The following is a 22,952-nucleotide window of genomic DNA, read 5'->3' as shown; positions in this document are numbered from 1 at the left end:
GTAACTCCTCACATGAAGAGTCGACTGGAAGGTACACCGAACCTACATCACTAAAGCAATGGGAAGGTGTGGAGTGACAAAAACTGCAAACCAGAGGAACAGAGGGACAGAAGAGAAAGAGGTGCCAGATGTGTCCAAGAAACAATGATCGCAAAGCCACCAATTGCTGTTGGAAATGCAGTACCCCAGTGTGCAGTGATCACTGCCAAAAGCCAATAGTTTGTGAAAATTGCACACAGTTAATAGAGAACAATTTTGTGCGGGCAAATGTGAGTGGACAGTGTTTTGATATTATGTATGTTCATTTTCTTTTTTGTCCTGCAGACACATGGACATACTAACAATAATTTTTGAAGATTTTGATGTTATTTTTGGTGAAAATGTTAAAAAATATATATAAATATGCAATATGTTAAATGTAAAATCAGTCTTTGTTGACCCAAATGTAATAAATATAATCACCTTTAACAATAATTTAAGGATTTTTTTTTATTATTATTCATTGCAAAAACACAGATTCTAATTGGGGTCATTTTTGACTCCACTCATGGAAGAGTGTAGGTATTGGTCATCCATGCATCCAAGGGTTAAACCAATGGTGAGTTCCTTATTAGTGTTTCCTATAATATATAATAATCATATTGATGTACTGATGTACAAAGTGGTTATTTACATACATTTTATGTACAAATAGCTTGTAGCTTGTAGTAGTAGGAATAACATTTGTAGGTTCCTGAACCTCCTAGTTCTTAGAAAACAAATTCACCAACAGTAAAAGACAAAGTACCTTCAGTTACAAGCAGTTTGCTTATGTTGGGCACTGGACCAAGTTCGGTGGCCGGATCTCAGCCAGCTTCAAGAACAGTCAAAAAACAGAGTAGGCCCAGACCTGCTCCTACACTCAAAAAGACACTGGGCAGAGTCTGGTGACCGAATCTCAGCCAGCTTCGAGAAGTCAGAAACCGAATAAGGCCCAGACCTGGTCCTGCGTTCAAAAATACACTGGGCCGAGTTCGGTGGCCGGTTATGGGCCACCTTTGAGGATAGTCAGAAACCAGCTAAGGCCGAATTCTGGGCCAGCACTCGGTGGCTATCTGGGTTACTTAAAAAAAAAACATTTCGTTAGCATTATATCTCCAGTGTTGTACCATTTTTGTGTTTATTTTCAGTTTCTGATTTGTTTTGACATTTTTATTACAGTTTATTTTAGGGTGACCAGACGTCCTCTTTTTCCTGGACATGTCCTACTTTTAAGACCTAAAAAAATGTTGGGGGGGAATTCCAAAATCGTCCGAGATTTTGTTTGACTGCCCACAGTACAATGCATTGTGATTAGTATTGCCACGCCGTTCCATTCCACTCCATTCCAGGTTTCTCTGTATCGCAAATTAGTCACGCCCTTCTCCTCAAATCTATCTAATTTGTTTGTGTGTGTGTGTGTGTGTGTGTGTGTGTGTGTGTGTGTGTGTGTGTGTGTGTGTGTGTGTGTGTGTGTGTGTGTGTGAACAAAAGCGGGGGCTTATCAGTGTTGAGCAGCAGACCGGGAGAGCAGGCTTTTGACGGAGGAAACGAGGTACAGACTGTGCAGGAATGTCTAGCACATAAACATGTAGTAATGTTAGTAAAGTTAGGATAACACAGGGACCAGTGTTGGGAAGGTTACTTTTAAAATGTAATCCCTTATAGATTACTGATTACATCACTCAAAATGTAATTTGTAACGTAATCAGTTACATTACTTCAAGTGAGTAACGTAATCTGATTACTTTGGATTACTTTAAATATTGTCATTTTTTTAAGCCTGAATGAATGTAGCAACCACATATTGCATATTATCCTTTTATTTTTCTTTCCAGTTAACAAATAGATAAACAAATAAAACAGCTTTTTCAATCACCCTATAAAAATACTTATGAAACCATTTCATCAAACAATTTTATGAAACACTTCTATAAATTGATGATAAAACAATTTAAAACCAAACAATGTAACAACAACTGTAAGCTATCTATTTGCAGGTTTGCCACCAGTGTTAATTTTGACAACAAATATTGATTTAGTCTTAGTCATAGTTTTGTGACGAAAATAGCATTTAGTTTTAGTCACAATTCAGTAATTTAGTCGACTTAGTTTTAGTCAACTTAATGTCATAAGAATATAGTCTACTAAAATTACAGTAAATTTAGTCGACTAAAATGTAAAGGGTGTAAATGTAAATGATTTTTCATCAGTTCCCTTGAATTATTAACTATACACTTATACGAAATGAAACGTTTAATAACCAATTGAGTAATATTGTTAATGTTTGAATGTGAAATATATTTATATATGATTTAATGTATATTATTATTATTATTATTATTATTATTATTATTATTATTATTATTATAGGTGTGTGACTATATATATTTTACATTTAAAATTTTGCTCTAGAAATCAGGTCATAAAACAACTGAATAGTTAAATTATAGTTTAAACAGAGCTGTAGATGCAAAAACAGCTTTTAAATTATCTAGTTTTATCTCCAGCAGTAACCCAGCACACCTACTGGACCTACAGTCTATAAATGAGATCAAAAACACACCTTCACACACTGTCCTGTAGAGATGCTCTCAGGATGTACTGAGAGACTTCATGAGTTAAAGTGAGAAACTTATGAGAAAGTGCTGTAAGGAACTTTACACAGACTTTTGGGTTCATAGATTCACTTATTTTATTGTTTTATTTTGGATATATTATTGAGTTTCTTTCTGACCTGCTGCTGCTTTAACACTAGCTGTATCTTTCCCACTGTGAGACTAAACAGATGATCTGATCTTAATGAGTAGTTCTGTATCAGTTCTGTGTTTTAGTGCACTGCTGAGTTAAACACCCCATCAGCTCATGAAATAACATCAGTATTAAAACGCGGATCTCTGCATGGAGATCTGTGTGACTCTGGTCTGCAGAAGCTGAAAGATTAGTGGTGTTTTTACCGGAGATGGAGTCGCTCCACACGGTTTACACGTTATCTTGTTTTTTGCGACGTCAAAAGAGAAATATATCGCCTCTCCCCTCTCTGTCTCTCTCTCTCCCTGCTGAACACTGTCGAGTTAACTTCCAGTCGAGCTCCGTAAGTATCGACAGGTTAATTCCCGGGTTTGTAACTGAGCGCGCAGCGCTACTGCAGGAAAAACAGGTACTGATTGGATGAGTACCCCGCTTGTCCCGCCTCTCCACCTTCGCTAAAGTAGCAGTGATTGGATCTCTTCCTAACTGGTCACTACCTTTCACAGAACTAAATCAGTTCTGATTGGATTTCGTCCCTGCCAAACATTTTCGTCTCGTTTTTATTCGTTGACCAAAATGTCAATTAATTTCGTCTCGTTGTGTGTGCGGAGCCGCTGTCTGCCCCTCCTCCCTGTGTGTGTGTGTGTGCAGCGAGATGGGAGAAGGGGCAGACAGTTTCCTGTCATATCAGAGCGATTCACCGCAAAATGTTATTTGCGTTTTGTCAGTGTTGGAAGAGCAAAAAAATAGGAAAGTACCGCAATGTAATCCTTTAATTTTAGCAGAGTAACTGTAATCTGATTACCACTTACTGAAGCAGTAACTGTAACGGATTACAGTTACTCATAATTTGTAATCTGATTACGTAACGCCGTTACATGTAATCCGTTACTTCCCAACACTGACAGGGACTTTGAGGTGATGGAGGTAATGTTAGTAAAGTTAGGATTACACAGGGACTTTGAGGTGATGGAGGTAACGTTAGTAAAGTTAGGAATACACAGGGACTTTGAGGTGATGGAGGTAATGTTAGTAAAGTTAGGAATACACAGGCACTTTGAGGTGATGGAGGAGTAAAACAGTGTCAAATACTTTTAAGACATAGTTGTGTTGCATGAATTCATAAAGCAGCCCTGTTTGTAGCCTGATACAAATACATGTTATAGCTGTTTAAAGGAGGAAACACCTTTAACCTAAAGAATTATAAATGAGCTGTTATATCAGAGAAATTCAGAAAATACAAAAAGGAACCCAAATCTGGTCACCCTAGTTTATTTGCATATACATCAGCCCATCTTATCCTTGCTGCAACCGTGACAAAATAGCAAACTTCGGTACTGAGCGGGTTCTCATCTGGCAAGAGATTTTTTTTGGCCCAGAAGAAACTGGCCACCCACATTTGTGCTCAATTATGAAGCATCACCTCCAGTTTACCTCTTCTCTTACCACTTGTTTATATAGATTTGGTGCATAAAATGTAAAGCCAGTGAGAATATGAGTATATTTTGGTGCTAGTTGGCAACTTCACAAGATTTTCCATCACAAAACAATGAAAAAAGTCTGGTCAGACTGCAGAACATCTTTATTCTGAACATTAAATTATTCCATCCCTTTGTTTGGCTGCATCTTATACCTCAACCGATGCTGAGAGGTGTAAAACAAGCTCTTTGAGAACATTTGATGGCTGTCAGGGTTAGATCACTCGAACTTCTTCTGCTGAGAGATTTAATTTACCACTCCTGTAAATACTGCACACAAAGAAAAGAAAAAGATGAATGCATCCACTTGCATCAAGTGGTCCACGCATAATCAACTGTACTCTGCATAAATCCACAGTACTCCCCTCACTTCTTGCTGTAGGGTTGCCATTCTGTTTACCATCCTTTACACAAGTATTTAACCCTCTTAACAGGCCTTGGTCCACATACAGGTGATACAAAACCCTTTTTTTGTGCAGTAAATTTTCTATTTAAATATTAAAAAAAAACTCTTGAGGGTTTTGGAGTTTCTGGATACTTGGAGAAGCTGTTCACTTGTTCACTCTCTACTCTTAAAACACATAATAAATTAAGATCTGTTTTTAGAAGAAACTAGAGGAAAAAAATCTACATATGCTGAAAATATACGTCATATTTACCCCCTTCGAGACTATATAAAGTCTCATAAAAGAAGTAAAAGCAATACACAACATCAACAGGTGCATACCAGAACAGTTTCCCAAAAATATTTCCTCCAGCACACAATGATTTACCAAATCAAGGAATGTGAGAGCGAAAACCTGTCAGAGTTATTTAACAAACAAGACAGGAAAAATTCTCTCATGGCCCCTCCTGCCCCCTAGGCGGCCATATTCTATATTAATGAAATTGGAGGAAGTAACAAAAAAGCTCTTTAGTGACTTAAGGTAAAGCACATACAATTGAAACCCCAGAAACTAAAACAATAATGTCCACCTTCAGGCTAGTTGACCCATCGGACCCTACAGTGGACCTGTCCCTGCCTAACACCAATATCCCTAACGCGGGGAAAGAATAAAACATCTGAGGTTCCAATATACCTGCTCCACAACATAACCCAAAATAAGTCAGAGAATGACAAGCACCATGTTAGACAGTGTAGCAGCACCCCTACAAACTAACAAACCAAACAATAGAGTACATGACATTAAAAGATGTCTAAAATAAGTCCAGAATACACAGTAAGAGGATACAAACCAATAACATCATACATGTATACAGAAATATATAAAAAAAAGAAGAATACTCCTCCCCAACGTAGAGGGAATGATGAAACGGCTCCCAGGCTTGTCATCACAGATCCCAAGTTCAGAGTCTTTCGCATTATGTCCCAGTACTGTCCATGTTGAAACATTTGAGTCATTTTGCACAACAAAGTCCCAGAATAGCCACACATCCAATCTGTGGACTTTTTCAACATCTGTCTGGAAAGAAAGAAAGAAAACACCAACCAGTATCGTGTACAATGGAAGAGACACAAAGTAAACAGTTACAATAACAAACAACAATAGTTTCAATTCACTCCTATATAAGAGGATATGAGTAAAATATTTGTGTGAATAATAAACTTAAGTATCAAGAGTATAAAATGGTTAAATAATTAAAATGGATATTTTTCCACCATGTCACCGTCCACTACACTTTCTACCTGTGAGTCATCGTCATCGTCTGAGTCAGTCCTATTTAATAATGGCATCTGGATTCGATCTCCTGGCATTACAACTCCTATCCACCTCAATATCATAGCCTTAGCACAAGTCAATAACAGAGTACAAAAACAAAACATAACACACACAGATAAAAAAGCTGCTCCCAATAATTGCACTAACAATGCTCCCATTGGACCAAATTTCTCAAGCAACCATGCATTGACAGACCAACCAGCACCTTGTGAAGGACCAAAAGCATCCCTAATATTTTTAATGCCTCTATAACATTAGTAACATTGTCAGTGCTATCAGGAATCAATGTATAACAGGCATCCCCTGTCAAATTTAAAGCTACACATAATCCACCTTGTTTAGCCAAAATATAATCTAAAGCCATGTCATGCTTCAGTAATGTTAATCTATGACTTTTTTGTGTATTGGACAAAAACTCAAAACCTTTAATCGTTTCATTAGCAAAGCCTTGCAAAGTGTATGTAATGTTATCTATATGATCTGCTAAAAAAGTCACCCCATACCAGGGAAATAAGCCTATCCCCCATTTTTCTCCTATACTAATCCTCCAATGATAAGCATCCACAATGTGAAACTGTGCCATCTCCCTTTTTCGTCTCTTTGATTGGACAACATTAGACGGCTCACCCTTCTGAAGCGTATAAACCTCATACGGAAGCTTCAACGTTGCCATATAACAGCAACCTATCCAGCCATAAGGCAGAAATATATATGCCTTATCTCCACAGACCCACCAAATATCTTTAAAATTACCAATAGTTACATTTCCTGGCAATGGTTCATGCTCTGCCATCACAGTTCTACTCTGCTTAAGGTGTGGTACCTGGAAAGTCACTTCAAACAAACCATCCCTCATTTTATGTTTACTTAAATCTAATTGTATCACATAATTGTTGCATTCTGATAACCCCATAAACATTCCTGAACCCCCATGTGTATTATTTGAACAAATGCATTCATCTGCCTTAACAGCAGTTACTTCCATTGCATCCGGCATTGCTGACTGCACATCTTCTTGCTGATCTAATATGTTTACATATTGTATATCCTTCATCCAAGTACAATTACCTCCAGATTGAAACAAAAACCTAGATATAGCCATCTGTGCTTCAATAGTAGTCTGCTGTTTATATAATAGCCAAGATAATGCATAAAACTGACATTCTGAAAGCAATGGTTCTGGAATTGCTTCTAAGATTGAAGACCAAATTCCCGGTGCTGGGACTTTCACTACACACGGACCCTTTCTATGGTAACCCACCCTTACGGAATGAGTTCTCTGCTGAAACCATAAATTCCTATTTATCCATGGATCTGCTGTTTGTAATACCTGAGAATCAAAGCCATATGCCTTCCACTTAGTATCTCTCTTCCGAACTGCACGGTAATGGTCAGTCATGTCAGTCAGTGTCCTGTCAAAATCGTCCTGCTGATTAGTTAAATTTGTCATATTAATAGATGATCCCCAGTCATTTTCTGCCCTCAATTTATAACTAAGTTCAGAAATCTCATTACTTCTATTCATGCTCGATTCTAGTTGTATTATGGGCTTTTGAGTTATATTCACTGCCTGTTCCACTACTTTAGAAGTTATGTTAGCAGGGGACAGTGTTATTCCTGTAGTATTAGCCAAATTACCCTTTATTCCATCCCTCCTTGTATTATTTCCAAAAATACCTGACTTGTATGTTGTCACCTGTGCTGTAGTAACACTAATTCCCTTCCCTGTTGTAACTACAATAGTAGGCTGAATTGTTGTAGTAGTGTTCTTAAATATGTCTAAAGCTACAATATGCTGCTTTATTTGTGAACCATTTTGCCTTGGAGTGGTTAGTGTAGGAAATTGATTCTGAGGTTTTGCAGTAATAGTTGGACTTAAATCTTTTATCACAACTAACACTCTACGAGTTATATACCCAGCTTGCCACACATTCAGAAGCGGCATAAATCTAAAATTAGGCTCCAAATACGTACATATGTATTCTCCTTGGTCTTCTTGGGTTACATTACGCATTAGAATTGAACAATCACTCCATACTTTAAACCATCTCATGTCATTATACAAAACATACTTCCTTTGATCATGAGGTACACTATTCACTTCAGGCCCTGCTAACACCAGTTCCTTACCACTACTATGTTGCCACCTTGGTGGATTATTACCTGCAGTATTAAACCTCCCACAGCTACAAGGCAGATAAACTGTCCTACCCAACTTAACTTTAATAACAGTTGTTTCAGGTGCTATTGTTGTTAACATACTCTGAGGTGTCATAGTAGTTATGTGAGTTACATTTATACCCTTAAAAGCAGTCAATACTGTCATAGTAGAGTTCCCTAAAGTCACATCCGTCCTAAGTCTCGTAGCGTTTTGGTCTAACTCTTTTCCGAACTGGTCGTGGGCTCCTATCTGAGTCTCTAGCTTCTCTTGCAACGGGATCACAGTTCTCTGTGTCGTTTGCTGCTCTTCTTTCAACTGGAAGTGGTTCTGCTTGTTCTGGGACATATTGAAAGTTGATGTCTTCAAATCTTCTTTCCTGATCATTGTCTGCTGAGTTATTCCTGACAACATCAGCAATATGCACAGAGTCATCACTCCCCTCCATAACTCGGACACTCTCTTCTTCTGGAACTTGACTTTGTGACTCCTGCTGTATCTCTCCCTCTGCATGGTCTGCCACATCTCCTTCCTGTGGGTGTGGTGCCTCATCTTTTGGAGCTTTAACACAATGTGACAAATGGTACCAGGTTGGAGACCCTTTAACCTGAACTGCAGTTCCTGTACAACAAACTACTTCAAAAGGACCTTCACAGCGTTCATTATACCACTTTCTTCGAAACACCTTCACAAACACCTTGTCTCCTGGTTGCACTGTGCTCTTCTTTTGCTCCTCCAGTCATTTCTGCACCTCCTCTTTTCTTTGCCTGTCAGAAACGTATGTGGACAGTCTCTCATGTTGTTTGGCCATGTACTTTACATAGGCTCTCATGTCATCTTCTAAAAGGGCTAAACTTGGACCCTTTCCACTTGTTCGAAAACAGGGCGTCGGCATTTGTCTTCCTGTAACCAACTCATGAGGTGTCATGTGTAAGTCTCGCAGCTCACTTGAGCGACATACCATTAGTGCTAATGGAAGTGCTGCTACCCAATTTAGACCTGTATGCTGACAAATTTTGACAATGCGATTTTTCAAAACACCATTCATCCTCTCACAAATTCCCTGACTTTTTGGATGATAAACTGCACCAAGGCGCTGCATAATACCCAATTTTTTCAAAATCAATTTTACTGTCCGATCCACAAACTCTTTCCCGTTATCTGAAGAAATTCGATCTGGAAAACCGAACCTGCTTATAACTTCCCTACACAAAAACTTTGCAACAGATTGAGCATCCTTGTGTTTGGTTGGACAAGCTTCAGGCCAACGTGAAAACCTGTCCACTACCAATAGCATATATCTCTTGCCTTCAACTGGTTTAATCATGTCAACAAAGTCCACAACTAACTCTCGCATAGGACCTTTTGGAGTCGGAAAGTACCCAGGCGGAACCATTACCCCCCTTCGAACATTATGTTTCAGGCAAATTGTACACCTGCCAATGACATAATCAATTTGTTCAAGCAAATACGGTCCCCAAAAGCCATATTCCTTCATGATCTTTCTTCTTACCTCCCCCCTTGCAACATGGGCTAACCCATGTGCCTCCTGAATCATTAGACCTAACAGATCTGGGGGCGCTACTATGAACCCCTCATGATTTCTCCATAAACCAGACTCATCTTGGGTGGCACCCCGATCTACCCACAGCTGCTTATCAATGTCAGAAACTGCTTCCTGCATCAAAATTACATCTCTCAGAGTAATCTTGTCTTCCATGTCTACTTCATGAGTAACTAGAAACACTTCACCTAGTTTATCTGCACCTGTAATAGCCTTAGCTGCCTCATCTGCTGCTCTATTGCCCTGCGAAATCCTAGAAGCATCTCTCTGATGAGCTGCACATTTTGTTATTGCTATTTCTTTGGGCTTCATCATTGCATGCAACAACTTCAATATTTGTTCATGATGTTTTATCGGAGTTCCATCTGTCTTTTTAAACCCCCTATTCTTCCACACTGCTCCGAACAAATGACAGACGTTCAATCCGAATGCAGAATCGGTAAAAATATTTACTCGCTTGCCTTCTGCTAACAAACATGCTTCTGTTAGCCCCACAAGTTCTGCTAATTGAGCAGATGCAGGCTGCAGTACTATTTCAGCCTTTTCAACAACAAAATCAGAGCCCTGGGCTCTCACTACTGCATAACCAGCACTTAATGTGTCACCTACACGATAGCAGGATCCATCAGTCCAATATTCTACATCTGCGTTATGTAATGGGATGGCTTGCAAATCAGATCAAAACTTTGAGTATCGTTCTGCTTCTTGCACACAATCATGTGGCTCACCATCCTCTGGAGTCAGCAAAGTTTCAGCTGGGTTTGCTGTAACACACCTAACTAATGTGACATCCTCCTGTTCCAGGAGCCTATGATAATCTCTAAGCCTTGGCACTGTCAATGTATATTTTCCATGGTTCAAAAGATTCCTAACACTGTGATGGGTAAGAATTGTCACTGGATAGCCCATCGTGACAGCAGATGCCTTTTCATACATCAAATAAACACCCACCAGTGCTCTGTAGCACAATGGTAGCCCCAATTCTACTTCTGAAAATGCAGTAGAGTAGTACGAAATAGGTTGAGGACTAGTTCCCGTCCCTGTTGGCTGACAAAGAACTGCACATGCATATTTACCTCCTATGGACGTGGAGACATACAACAGAAAATTCTTAGAATAATCTGGAAGCGCTAGTGCACGTGCTTCTTGTAGCCTCTTTTTAATTGTCTCAAACGACAATAGACCCTCTTGTGTCCAGGAAAGTTGACAATGGAGTTTGGCATTCCCTGTGTCTTTGATCATAGCCCTCAAGGGCCCCATTATCCTAGCATAATCCTTTATCCATGCTGAGGAATACCCAGTAATACCCAACAATGTCATCATTTCCCTGACTGTCCTGGGCTTTGGAACCTTACGAATTGCTTCTAGCTGTTTGTCAGAAATACTTCTATGTCCATGTGATATGGTCTGACCCAAATAAGTTACCTTCTCCTGACAATATTGCAACTTTTTCTGAGAGACTTTGTGACCTTTTTCTGCTAGTATTTTTAACAACTTAACTGAGTCTTCGTGACAAATTGCTTGTGATGAACTGCAAATAGCAATATCATCTACATAAAAAATCACTTTACTTTGTATTGACAACTCTAATCCTGCCAAATCATCCTTCAAAACTTTATTGAAAATGTGAGGACTATGTTTAAATCCCTGTGGTAACCTTTTGTACTCATAGAACTGTCCATTGTACGTAAATCCAAACAACCCTTGGCTTTCTACACTGAGTGGAACACTAAAATATGCCCCACATAAATCTAACACTGTAAAATGTGTTGCATCTGAAGGAATCTGATCTAATAAAGTATGTGGATCCGGCACTTCAGCTGGAAAATCAGCCACTACGTCATTCACTGCTCTCAGATCATGTACTAAGCGATAAGAACCATCTGGTTTCTTCACAGGTAACAAAGGAGTGTTACTCTGAGGAGTCTGTGTTATCTTCAGAACATCAGCTTTCAGAAGCCCTTCAATTTGTAGTTCAATCCCTTGAACAGCTTCTTCTGGCAATGGGTATTGGTTCTTCCATGGAGGTTTGATTCCAGGTCGGAGTTCAACTTTCACTGGTTGAGCTGATTTCACAAGTCCGATATCAGTACTATGTTGAGACCAGAGAGATTGTGGTACTTGTCTTCACATTTCCATCTTCAGAGAATCAGCTTCCACTTCAGCACTACATATTGATTCATGTGTCATCCGCACAGTTTGTGGTTGTCCTTTCCCTTGTACAGCAATTATGATTTTCAAAAATCGCTGATCTTCACTCCTGCATATAGCCGGATTCTCTTGTAGAGGCTTGAACACAGCCTTCTCCGCTTCTGACATCATTTCTCCAAGATGTTTCTGCTCATAATCCTCAGAGACCAACAATGTCACATGTGGGACACTGTTTTTAATGTCAAATTCTTCCTTTAAATAGTCATTTTCGTCTATCTTCATAGCGGCACCTTGTGGTCCCAAAATGATACAAATTGACTGAAGTTGAACTTCCTTAGGTTGATGACTCAGCCAGTCTTCCGCATTTGATTTTGCAGCATCTTTGAAGTATTTGAGAGTACAGTGAAATGGATACTCTGGAAGCTTTGCATCAGGTAGGTTTGCTGTCAAGAACTTCTCCCACACTCTGGCTGGCTCCAAAAGTTCAGCACTTAAATTTCCAATCCAAAACACTGCAGACTCTCCTACTTCTTCTGTCATCATTAATTGATGGACAACATCATGTGGTACTTCCACCAGACAGCCGTCTGGCATACATTTTATCGTACAGTTCAGTCTACATAAAGCATCTCGTCCTAGGAGTGCAATGGGTGTATGTTCTGATACCAAAATTGGTATTTTAGTCTTTTGATGTTTATAGCAGAGCTCAATTGGTTCTGTGAGAGGAATCAGCTGTTTTACTCCCTCAAACCCGACCGTCCGAATCCATTGTCCAGACATGGGGAGGTGTATAGCATCTTCAGGCCGAATACAGGTGAAAGCAGCTCCACTATCTGCTAAAACTTCCAATGGTCGATCATTAACTTTCACCTCTATTGTTGGATCACTCTCCGGCCCTATTGCTACCAGCTGACACCCCTCTTTCGAGTCTTCTGGGCACCCCTAGAATCCTGGTTCCGGGCCCCTCATCGGGTTCACCGGTCCTCTTGATATTCTTGCTTGGCCTCTGAATCCTGCCCTTTGATTTCCTCTGAAATTTCCTACTGGTCCATTGCACTCACGAGCAAAGTGGCCTAACTGTCCACAATTGTAGCACACTTCTGTAGACTGTTGAAAATACGGATCAAATCGTCCTCCTCGACCTCTATTCATGTTTCCTCTGCTCCTTCCTCTCCACGTCTGGCCTTGTCCATAAAATGGTTGTGTCCAGGAAGTGACTGGAATCTCCATTGAAGGTTGAATTGGTGTCTGTGTTGATTGAGGTTGAGGTTGTAATACCTGCTGTGGTTGTGGAGCTTGGGTCTGTATCACCAAAGCTTGTTTTTTCTCTTTGGTTTTGGAATCCACCAATTGTATTTGGTTCAGCTTTCTTAGGATGTCTTGATCTTGTTCTTTTCGATCATGTTCTCTCTTTCGATACAATTCCACTTGATGCGAAATATGATCCGTGTAAATGCCTTTTGCCATACTTCCAAGACCAACCACCTCTGCCAGTTTAGTTCTCACTGGTAATGGCAACCCCTTCTGCAGCTTGGCTCTCAAAATCGATTGCTCCATTTGGTTCAGATCTGGATCATTTCCTGTAACATTTCTCCAAACCTGATGAGCTCTTGACACATAAGCCCTCGTATTTTCTTCTTCTCCCAATGGGTCAATTTTAATATTATCAGGATGCACATTTGTTGGAAACATATTTCTCAATGTTCTCCACATTTGCCCTCTAACAGCCGAAAACAGCTCTGAATCGTTCACAGCAGTTGCTATGTATCTGGTCAGTCCAGCTGTCTGTAGAATCTCTTCCATGGCTGGAACCCCCAGGAGATTTGCCAAAAGACGCTTGACATCTCCCACTGCTGGGTGTGTCCCCACCATAATCTCTTCCAATTTTGAAATCCAAGGATGTGCTCCATCTTGCAGAGTAGGCAGTTTCTCAAGTACATCTGACAAGTCAGTGTTCTGCCATGGCTTATATTCCAAATTCTGTCCTCGAACAATCACTGGACACATCTTCTCAGGTGTCTTCCCTTTTCTTGACCTCAGTGAATATTGTCTATCCATCTTCTGTCCTACATGCCTCAGATCCTTTCTTCGTGTCTCCAACTCTTCTATTCAACTCTCCAATGCCCTTCGGCTCTCTGGGTGACTTGCTTCATCCAAACATGAAAGACATTGGTCTATTTTCCTTTCCACTTCACTTATAGCCCTTCGTCTACTTTCATAGGGAAAATCTTTACTTCCTGAATCTTCATCACTGTCTTCGTGCTCACTTTCAGTAGAACTTTCAACTTCTGTGGGGTATTCCATCTTTCTTGTCTTATCTCCTCTTCTTTCTGCAGTAGCCAGTATTCTTCTGATTACTGAACTGTATCCACCCCTTCTCTCTCCCACATCACTTTGTTCTTCTTCTTCTTCATCTCTTGTCCTTCTGATCCTTAGTCCACCTATTGTTGTCAGATTTGTGGTTTTCTTTTTGGATTTTGGATACATCTTTATGGTTGTTTCTGCACATCCTGCTTCTATCACTTGATCATCTTCATTTTTGATGTGGTAATCACCTTGTTGACTAATCACTGGGAGTTGAGGATAGATCTCCTCAAAGTTCACTTGCTTCTCATAAGGTGGGGGTTTCTTCACCAGATCCACATGTGAAAAAGGTACATTGATTTCTGTCATCTGTTTTTCTATTACTTTAGCACGTTGTCTTATTTCTTCTACACCTTTCTCTCTCTTCTCCTTAGCTGCTTTAATCATTTTCTGTCCCTCAGCTTCAAACAATTGAAGAATGCCAAGCTCCATTTTCCTCTTTTCCTTGCGCCTCTCACCCTTCTTCCCTGTCTTTTGCTCTGCTTTATATGTAGAGACCAGCACTCGTATCACACTAATTACATCTGGATTAAGAGTCCCTTCCTGGGGCCACGGCTGATCAATTGAAGCCCATCTTTGATTCCACTTTTTGGACACTTTTGCGATACTTTTAATTAATGGATTATTCTTTTTAACCACATCAACCGGAGTGATCTGTTTTGCAGCATTTGTCCCCATGTTTGACATTCCTATGGTTCTTTTTGTTTTAATTGTCTACAATATAGTAACATAAATTGCTTAAGAGGATTACAAATTATAATTAATTGACCTTCTTTTAATTTGTATTGAATTTTCCCTAATAAACAAAAATCTAAATAAATTGATCAAAATCTGAAAGTTAGAATATATACTAGTGTCACACTTCTGTCCCACACCAAGTCCCCTTACCAATGATAAGCATAACAAAAACAAGAAGCTATCCACCACTTATGAAATCTAAAAATCAAATGTGTGTAACTATTATAATTACTCACAATGCTTAAATATTATGATCCTAATTAAAATTCTTCTTAACAAACTCCTGTAAGATCACTTATTCACTTAATCAGTTGCAAAGTTTCTGAGAGATTACCCTTAATTATTTGTAGGCCAATCGTGAAAACTAAACCCAATGCATATGTACTAGTCCACAAATTAAATAAATGATTGCATTTATCACGAGAACTATTCACAAATGTATGTGTCTATAAAATCTAATGCAGATGTGAATCTTTTATAGAGTTTGTGAATTAGGAAACAGTACCCTGAATTGTTTTTGAAGCTTCCTCAGGCTTTTCTGTTCGTCAGCTCAGGTCTGCTGCAGCCCTTGGGGACGACCCCCCCCCAAACTTCCTCTCGGTTTTCTCACATGGATAGAAGAAACACAAAAACAGTGATTACTTTCCAAGTTCAAGACCCATAAACCATCTGGTATGAGCTCATGTTATGTTTTCCTAAGGAATGTTCTAATAGCTATACCAGTTTGCCTAATGACCTGTCACCCCAGTTTGATGTACAGCATACATAAGCTGACAGACTCAAGCAATCACCCAAACTTCACATAGATCTCATTACATCCTGTTTAAACCAGCAGCACTTTACTCTCCAGTCCATCACCAGGCTACAAAAACATTCCAGACCAAAATCCCACCGCACCTTCACTTGTTTTTCTCTCGTGTTCTTTGACATAGTAATTTACATTAGTTCAAGTTGAAAGCTTTAAGCCTCAGCTATCAAACATCCCTAGAGACACATACATTACCCATGAAACCCAAACCATGACGCACAACCATTTCAAAAAAGCCATATCACAAAGTAAAACAGCCTAAGACAAAAAACACCACCAGTGTGACCCCAAACGCATTAATCAATGTCAACCAAACTCAGAAGGTCCAGACACTCTGTATACAGCTCAAAATACACACAGACATACATTAATTTTAAGCACACACAAGCCTGCACATACGTTCAGCCAGCTGTACCCAATTACAATAATACACCTATTTCTTCTACTCAAGCACAAAAATATATATATGAGTCTACACCCATATTTCATATTTATCTCATAATCAACCCATTTCAACACATTATTAAACTCTCCAGTGGTGTGTTTATGATGGGAAAGCCCTAAAAATACCACTTTATACGTCCGACTTTTATTTATTTATTTAATATCTATTTATCATGACAAGATACAGAGCTCATTCCAATATTCAAGTATTGGTTACTGTGTCTCTGACCTCATCCATATTTAAACTAAAAAATAAGTTGGCTCATCTTTCAGTGGTTTATAAATATTACCTCATGATTCCTATATAAAATACACACACACCAGAGAATTTATATCACCTATACATATAAACCCTTATTCACTCACTTATAGTCTATACCACAATATAGCATTAACACTACTTTTACTCTTTATTATACCTATGCAATAATATATATATCATCGGCCATTTTAAAACTAACAAAACACATAACATATACCATTCATTTCAGATTTTGACAGTATTCAGGCACTATATACTATAATTTTGTCTTCAAAGCTATTTTATGTTTGATCAAAATAATGTGACTTTTCAGTACTTCACAAAAATCCATTGTTCCATTTGCCTCTCCCTAGGCCAAGATCACAGACAAAGCATGTAATCTCAAAGCCCGACTGAGACAATTGGTAACCTGGCTCTGTGAACCTTTTTTCTCCCAATAAAAGTCATCAAATGGAGATTTGCAATTGCTCTCCTCTAAATTAATACAATTCAACCCCTAAATTCCCCCATTAGCCTGATCTGCCATATTGAGTATACTAATCAACACATGAACATAATACATACATTTGTTAATGAAACACAATTTACACTATCTCACTGTATTCACCAAAAGAAAGAGATTCCACACACACACGCACAGCCTTGCGCAGCCTCAAAACTCATCAATCACACACACGCACACACAAAAACTCTCCAGCCACACACACACTTACACACACACAGACAGAGAGCCTCAGTGTCCAGCACTGTTTTTACACACACAAAAAAAAGAAAGTCGACTATTTAAGTATCCTTAATTCTCAACCTTAATTCTTTCCTATCTCTTTTCTTAACATATTTTCTTGTTTCTTTACTAGCTTCTTTTACTGCAGTATTCCTCTCTATTACTTTTTTACTCCTATTTTTTTTTATTCTCTTTTAAGGCCTTTTCACACTTTTTCCTCTTTTTGCATGCTTTTTAACCTCTTCTTCTTCTTCTTCTTCTTCTTCATTAAAAACACATAAATACCTTTTTCAGTCAACGTTCACATAGATAATGCACGCTAAAGCCGGGTTTGTGGACACGTCTTATAGAAAGTCACGTACAGTCTTACGCCATCCTGAAGACTATATTTCACGCATGCCGTACAATACTTGTTACTAGTTACTGTCTTTATCTTTTTTTTTTCCTTCTTCTTCTTTTGACGTCATTCCTATTTCTCTTTTTTACTCTTCTCTTTATTCTTCACTTTTACTTCTCTTTATTCTTCACTTTTTCCTTTAACTCTTTATATCCCTTCTAGTTAAAATACTTTTTTTACCCCAATTTAGAACGGTGCATCCTCCCCACATCTCCACAGCAAAATCTAACTACACAGGATTCACAATGCGACCAAATAGTAACAGCCCACAGCCTCTAACAAACAAACTAGCACCCCAAATCATGTGAGAAATGCTCACCGTATTTGCCGGCTTGGAGCGGGAATCGGCGTGCTGAAGCTGTGACGTCACAGATGGAAGTCAAGTCCCTGTTCCGGGCGCCAAGTTTGTCGTTTACCGCTGTCTCTTTGCTGTGAAGATGCTTGAAGATGAGGAAGAAGACACCGCAGACATTGCCTTAAGTGTAATACAATTATTTATTACAAAGACTAAGACAGTATCTTCAAGGCTTCCTAGGCCAGCCTTGGAGAGAGATGTTGCCCGATCTGATCTTGTTCTCTCCCCAGTACACTGTGTAGGAACTGCTTTTAAAGGTCTGTGGTACACATCTGGAAACACTTAAACCTACACAACCATACATAGCCATAGGCGGAGCCTACAGTACATGCATTAGAGAAAGAGTATAAAGAGAAATAAAGGAGAATATAAAGAAAATACATATGCTGAAAATATACGTCACTAACCAAATGAAAGTATTGGAAAACTGTTTGATTTTTTTCAATACAATATTAATTTAAAATGTTAAAGGTTTAGGAAATCACCAATTTTAAGATTTTTAGTTATAGTTACAATTAGGATTTTCAGCATCAATTCTTATTTAAAATTATACTGTTGTATGTAATGCTTTAATCGAAATATTCAATATATAGGCGTGTAATATCATGTAGAATAGAGAGAAAAATGCTAGTCTGTTAGAGGGTTAATACCAATAAAGCCCACTTAAAGAGGGCTGAAATCTGTGTGTCACCCTGGCAGGGTATCTGGCACCATATGTGAGGGTCTTTAACCAGAGCATGTGTGGAGAAGACCATGTTTTATTGTTTATCCTGTTCCCAACACACCTATTCATGCTACTCATCTAATTATCAGATTAAAAGAAGTGTTTTAGAGCAGGATCCCTCAAAAATACGCAGGACAGGAGGTGCTCCACCACTACAGTTGGGAACCACTGGACTGGACTATGAGACAGACTGATAACCCAGAGATCTGAGCTGGACTGGTTCCAGCAAAGCACAATATTTCTGATTCTCATCTTTTGGGCCAAGAAATAAAATGGGTGTTTCCCAGGCATATCCTTAGTCATAAAGGATTTCACAACAAGCATTTTAAGGTATTTCCCTTTTACTGCTAGAGTTGGGACACGAGTAAGAGCTTGTATCAAAGAGACTGAAAATTTGTTGCTGTTTATTATATTGATTTATTTGATTATTGCTTGTTTTCTTAGTTATAAAAGAAAAAGCACACACAAAGGTTTAATTTGCTGATAGCATTAAGTAAAATGAAAGCACATCAGAAGAAGATTAGAAGAGAAAACAGCAGTATGATGGTCACAGCATGTCACAGGATCCTCGCCTGCCTCAGCACCCTTGAGAAGCCCAGTGAATGTGAACACCCCACACCAGGAAGGGACACTGGAAATGTGAAATTGTGAAAAACAGAATATTGTTACAGTCTCACAATAAATATATCTATAATATAATACTATTATATCAAAATATTAATTATTTCAATCCATGAAAACAGGATTTTGCATGTGAGGACATGCTAGTAAAATACAAACTAATTCATGACAAATCTGATTGCAGTGCATCATACCTACTGCTGTTCTAGATCTTCTCTTCATCGTACTCGGTGGTGATAGATTCTCCAGACTGGCACCTGTATTCTCCATACTCCTCCTTACACTGAGAACCCGTGGTGATGATCAGCTTGACTGGAACCTTTACACTCACTTGTTTCCTCAACACCTTCACAGTGAGCTTGGTGTTCGGAGAGACGGTGTTCGGCAGGGAGATACGAACACTCTTCTTCTCGGTTCTGGTGTTGCTTTTCCCCCACTCCACAGTGAAGGTGTTACTCAAAGATAAGTTGTGGCCACCTTCAAACAGCCCCTTTACAACTACATTAAAGGATGTTCCCCAGCTGATTTGTGTACTGTTGCTAAAGTTGAAGCTCTCAGTGACAGACGTCTCGTAATCTCGACCCATCTCCGTGGTGAAGGTACGCTCTTGTGATGAACGATTCACAGAGCTTATGGTGTCGATGACAACGGACTGAACGTGTTCCTCCTTCTTGTCCCAGAGGACCTCTGCAGATATGCCAGTTTTTCCCGGCTTCAGAGGAACAAGGTAGGAAAGCTTGTCATGGAAGTTGAAGTGGCCATAATCAGGCACATCCTGAGAGAATCTGGCCAACATTCTATACCCAGTTTTATTTGGATGCTCATAGAGGATCCATGCTCCTCTCTGCACCTTGTGAGAAGATGCAATATCATTGAAATAGCCATGGCACAAGTTGGTCTCATTCCTGAGAACCGTCTGCTTGCCCTGATAGTTTGAGTGCTCATAAAGGGTGATCTGAGGATTAGTCAGGTCCTCCGACACCAACTGTAGTGAAGAAATGACATCATTTCTGCACACAGTGCCATATTCACCCTCTTCAAAGATCTCAATGTGCCCACGATAATTGGTATGTTCGTACGCCACCCACGGATTTCCGATCACTTTCACAGAAGAGATGCAGTTATCAAAACTTTCTGCACCTATGTCAATGACATCGGAGGTGAACTCTCTGCTGATGCCCTTGAAGTGAGAATGCTCGTAGACGATGATCTTGTTCATGGTGCCGGGAAGAGTTGTCCTGTTGATGAAGGCAAAGCAGGAGGTGAGTTTGAGTTTGTGAAGAGTATATCCATCCATAAACTCATCTCTTTACATATATAGCTTGCTTTGAGGATTTGAAAACCTGCTTGGACATTCAAGAGCTGACTAATGCAACAATAAAAGGCAAATGACACACATGAATGTTGTGAGAGTGGTTGTAAATAGACTGCACAAGACCATGCTTTATGATGCTTGTCATGCCTCCACTTACTCTCTGCCTATAAATATGCTCAAAATATAGTAGAGGTAATGGGCGGGGCTCAACAACTGCTTATTTGCTTACTTATTTATTATGGTATGAACGATATTGACTTTATGTATTAATTATAAATTATAATTTAATATATAATCAATTAAATATTTGCAGCCGAATATTATTCCTAATGTCAGGATGTAGCAGGGGCAAGGAGAGGATGCAGAGAGCGGACATAAATGTGAGGTATTTATTAACAAGATAAAAAAACAAAACAAACCAAGAACCAGAAATAAACCAAACATAGAAAGAAGGAATAAAGAGAAAACCAACAACCTAACAGACATAACAACAGAAAGTTTCGTTACAAATGTTTGGGAATTAGATGCCTTACCTTTCTACACCGCCTCTTTCCAATGAAGGTTTGAATGGCGATTGAAGGTCGGGGACTGTGGTGGACCTGACGTTCTGTAAAAGCAAACCATCAAAGCTGAGTAACATGATAAATAATAAGAAAAGCCTGTCAAATAAAAGCTAAGAGCCACAATGAATGCTTGTATTACCATATTTGTTTTACACTACTATTTGCTTTATGCATGTCAACCAAACAGAAACCAACTAATATATTATACAACGCACAACACAAACATATGTAGTAACATACATAGAGTTTTGGGTGCACTGAGTGCATTTAAAAAGTCTAATAGAATAGTAATTGATTAAATCAGATTGTGTCATATTCATCAGATAACCTACCTTTAAATGGAGACAGAGTTTAGCTGTGGATCTCCCAGCTGTACTGATCCAAAGACTGAATGCTTTATTTATACACAACCAGTGAGAAAGGGGAGGGGCCAGTTAATAATGAGATCAATACAGAACCTTACCATATTTGGTAGTTTAGAAGAGGAAAGATATAAGATGTACACCATAAGATAAGATTGATATATTAATATTAAAATGATATACTATTTAGTATCAAGCATAACATTATGACCACCTTATTGTTTGTACACCCAATATGCATGTAATCAGCTCTGCTGGTCAAATAAGAGTACTTGGTAGTTCTATAATACAGGCTGTAGTTCTGTATCTGTTTCTCTGTCTACTTTATTATTACTCTCCTTTCACTCTGTTCGTTCATATGTAGTACCCTAAAGGGAACCACCACAGAGCAGCTATTATTACTTGGGTAAAATAAAATAAAACAAAAAAAAACTCTACTCTTATAATAACATACAACAACACGGCAAAAAACGTATTCATGTAATTTACGTAAACATTAAGATATTTTGGGAAGTGAAGTGCCTATTTAAAAATGCAACAGAAGTTGTTCATGTGTTAAGAGTTCATGTTTAACATTTCTAACTGTCACACCTTTAGCCTTTTGTGTATTGTATTTCTCATTTTCTGTCCTGCTCCTCTGTTTGTTGCTGTGTTCCTTGTCTTGTTTTGTTCCAATTTTGAAGTTTGTGTTCCTGGAATCTCTGTTTCTTCAGTCCAGGTCTGTTGTTTTGTTAAGTAAGTGTGCCAAGTTTGTTCATTTTGTATTCTTTGTGTTCTCTAGTTATTCTATGTTAAGAGTTATGTTTTAGAGTTTTAGTCTTTGTTTAATATATTCTAGTCTTGTTTTGTGAGTTTTTTGCACTACCAGTGTTTTGTTTTCTGTTTTGTTTTTATTAATCTTGTTTATTAAAATTATTTAAATATATCTGCACTTAGATCCATCCCCCTCATTCGTGACATAAGACTCGACCACCAATATGGACGTAGCGGATAATCCCTGCAGAGGTGGGGAGGATTTGGGAGAGGAGTACTGGACTTTTAAGAGACTAAGAGTGCTTGAAGAGTTTAGACCAAGCCATGTGTATTACACACTGATGCCAGCAGAGGGAAGCAAATATATTATTGTTATGTATGTGATTCAGTTGTACAGTAAAGTTTTAATATGTGAAATTGTACGAGCACTTCAGGTGTTATTCCTGCAACGTTGTTTTCTGTTTTAAAAATAAAGGTTCAAGAATTAAAGATAAAACCGGTTGGATAGATATGTATGTTTGTTGAATTGCATGTGTTTAATTAGGGTTACAAATATCTAGTTCTTAACTTCTGTATGACTGTGCTTTAGAGCAGTGGGGGTCAGAGCACTGGGCCCCTGATTCCAAAGTCGTGGGTTTGATAACCAGCTTTGGCGGTCTGCTGATATAGAGCTCATATGCA

At 38.8% G+C, this 22,952-nt stretch overlaps 2 protein-coding genes across 2 annotated transcripts in view; one reads left to right on the top strand and one right to left on the bottom strand.

Annotated features, from left to right (window-relative positions):
* The window catches only part of LOC111196208 (epidermal differentiation-specific protein-like), a 154,310-nt gene extending 133,779 nt beyond the window's left edge, over positions 1 to 20,531 (bottom strand). The window contains exon 1 of the mRNA XM_049470100.1: positions 19,473 to 20,531. Coding sequence (XP_049326057.1) covers positions 19,484 to 20,497 — 1,014 coding nt within the window. The 5' untranslated portion in view covers positions 20,498 to 20,531 and the 3' untranslated portion in view covers positions 19,473 to 19,483. The remainder of the gene's footprint in view (positions 1 to 19,472) is intronic.
* The window catches only part of LOC111196209 (NACHT, LRR and PYD domains-containing protein 12), a 280,945-nt gene that overhangs the window by 100,831 nt on the left and 157,162 nt on the right, over positions 1 to 22,952 (top strand). The window lies entirely within an intron of this gene.

This window comes from Astyanax mexicanus, chromosome 21 (assembly GCF_023375975.1).
Source record: "Astyanax mexicanus isolate ESR-SI-001 chromosome 21, AstMex3_surface, whole genome shotgun sequence".
Classification (NCBI taxonomy): Eukaryota; Metazoa; Chordata; class Actinopteri; order Characiformes; family Acestrorhamphidae; genus Astyanax; species Astyanax mexicanus.
Note: the sequence above shows the minus strand (reverse complement) of the source record. Positions and strands in the feature narration are given on the sequence as shown.